This window comes from Cajanus cajan, chromosome 3 (assembly GCF_000230855.2).
Source record: "Cajanus cajan strain Asha chromosome 3, NIPB_CcT2T_4, whole genome shotgun sequence".
Lineage (NCBI taxonomy): Eukaryota > Viridiplantae > Streptophyta > Magnoliopsida > Fabales > Fabaceae > Cajanus > Cajanus cajan.
Window position 1 is genome coordinate 78348830 of NC_138519.1, and position 1996 is coordinate 78350825.

General features: G+C 40.9%; 1 protein-coding gene across 1 annotated transcript; it reads right to left on the reverse strand.

The window, feature by feature from the left end:
- Positions 1–518: 518 nt before the first annotated feature.
- Positions 519–1604, reverse strand: LOC145956478 (putative serine/threonine-protein kinase-like protein CCR3). Its single transcript, XM_083072084.1, has one exon. It carries the CDS (start codon positions 1602–1604, stop codon positions 519–521), a length of 1086 nt encoding a protein of 361 aa, XP_082928210.1.
- Between the last annotated feature and the right edge of the window lie 392 nt (positions 1605–1996).

Consider the following 1996-nt stretch of genomic DNA (forward strand, 5'->3'; position numbering starts at 1 on the left):
TGTTGTTGGAGAGAATTGTAATACCCATTTTTTTTATTATTATTAATTATCAATGGCATTTTCGTAAATTTTATAAAGGTATAGGGGTATTCTTGTAATTTTATTACTGATGGCATTTTCGCAATTTTAAAAAAATTTAAGGGGTGTTTTGGTAACTTGGAACGGGCCGTTCCAAAAGCAAAACGGGCCGTTCCAAGCTTAAAAATTATACTAAATTTTTTTAGTGAACACGGGCCCAGAACGGGCCGTTCCAACTAGGAGAACGGGCCGTTCTGACTTTGGAACGGGCCATTCTGGAGGGAGAACGGGTCGTTTTGGAAGGAGAACGGGCCGTTCTGGATGAGTCTCGGAACGGGCCGTTCTGATTTTAGAACGGGCCGTTCTGCTTTTTGGGAACGGCCGTTCCGATTTTGGAACGGGCCGTTCCAGTTTAAAAATTTGCGTACATTTGAAAGATTCGGAACGGGCCGTTCCGAATTCAATACGGGCCGTTCCGGGTGACTCTGGTTGCCTATAAATTAAATAGGGGCCTGCTCCAAATTCTCCACAATAGCATCCATGGTTAGTGTTTCTTGAGTCACAGTGACACAGGGGATAGCGGTATCAGCCATTAACATCAGCGCACGTGCTTCATTCACATCCGGTGGTCCAACCTTTGAATCCAAATTTTTCATCAAATCTTTAGCCGAAAACATTTTCAGATCTCGAAGCAAAATATTAGGCTTTCCACCGCCCACCATTCTTAATAAGGTCTCTCCGTGAGAGTCGAGTATAGGTCTCTTTCCGGTTAAAAGTTCAAGCAGTACAACTCCAAACCCATATACATCTCTCTTTTTTGTCAACGCATTTACACCGTCGTACTCGGGATCAATGCATTCATCACATCCCGTTGTGTTCTTCATAAACGTCATTCTAAAATCAGACACTTTCACCGTCCAACTGCCATCAAGAAGAATGTTGGAAGACTTCATTACTCCTCTGTGAGCATGTGGAACCGCATAGTTTTGAACATGTTGTATTCCCCGGGAAGCATCCAATGCAATTTTTATCCTCATTTTCCACGAATTCAACACACTTCTATACTTGTCATGCAATTGATCATACAAGGACAAATTCTTCATGTACTCATACACCAAGAACCTCTCACCATTCTCTTGACAGAGCCCAACTACCCCAACCAAGTGCTTGTGGGGTGGTAGACGGGACCAGCTGGCCAATTCAGAGTTATTTAGACCCTCTATCTTTGACCAGAAACCATCACTTTTGATTGCCACGTCACCACCATCAAAGAGTTTGCCTCTGTAGACATCACCAAAGCTTCCAACACCAATCTTGTTCTCAACTGAGAAATTGTTGGTGGCTTCTTTAAGCTCACGCAGGGTGAATAATCGTGGAATAGTATGGAGAGGGGATGATTCAAAATTTGACATTGACGATGGAGTCCTACTCCTTATGGCTCTGTCAACTCGGGAATCAAAACTAGGGAGAGGGGATTCTCCCAAATTTGACGCAGTCTCACTCCTTATCATACTATCTACTCTCCAACTATAACTTATTATTGCATCAAATCTCATTTCAAAGCTCTCAAATTCATCGTTATCCATTTGATTTGTCATGTGAAATTATGTATTGATTTGGAGGAGGCTTGGGGAGCTACTGCTGCTTTAGAATTAGACGCAAATATAAAGAGACCAAGGGAGAGGGAGGGGCAAACGCGTATTACTTGAACTTGAGAAGAGAAGCTGCGAGGCAAGGCCAGAGATTAAGCAATTTCCTACTTATTATCCTTCATATTTTAAATGTTGACTATACACCGTTCTAGAAATAACTCATGATACAAACAAATATGAAACATTACAAATGATCATATATAGTAAAATTAAATATTCCTTAGGACAAAACTTACATGTATAGATTGCTCCATAGTACATCCAATATTGAATCAATAAGAATGACTATTGAAGAAAAAATGATACCGATCAAAAGCATTTAGTCA

Bases quoted from the DNA above. Each gene is read 5' to 3' on its own strand.
- LOC145956478 (XM_083072084.1), bottom strand. From the start codon at position 1,604: ATGGATAACGATGAATTTGAGAGCTTTGAAATGAGATTTGATGCAATA.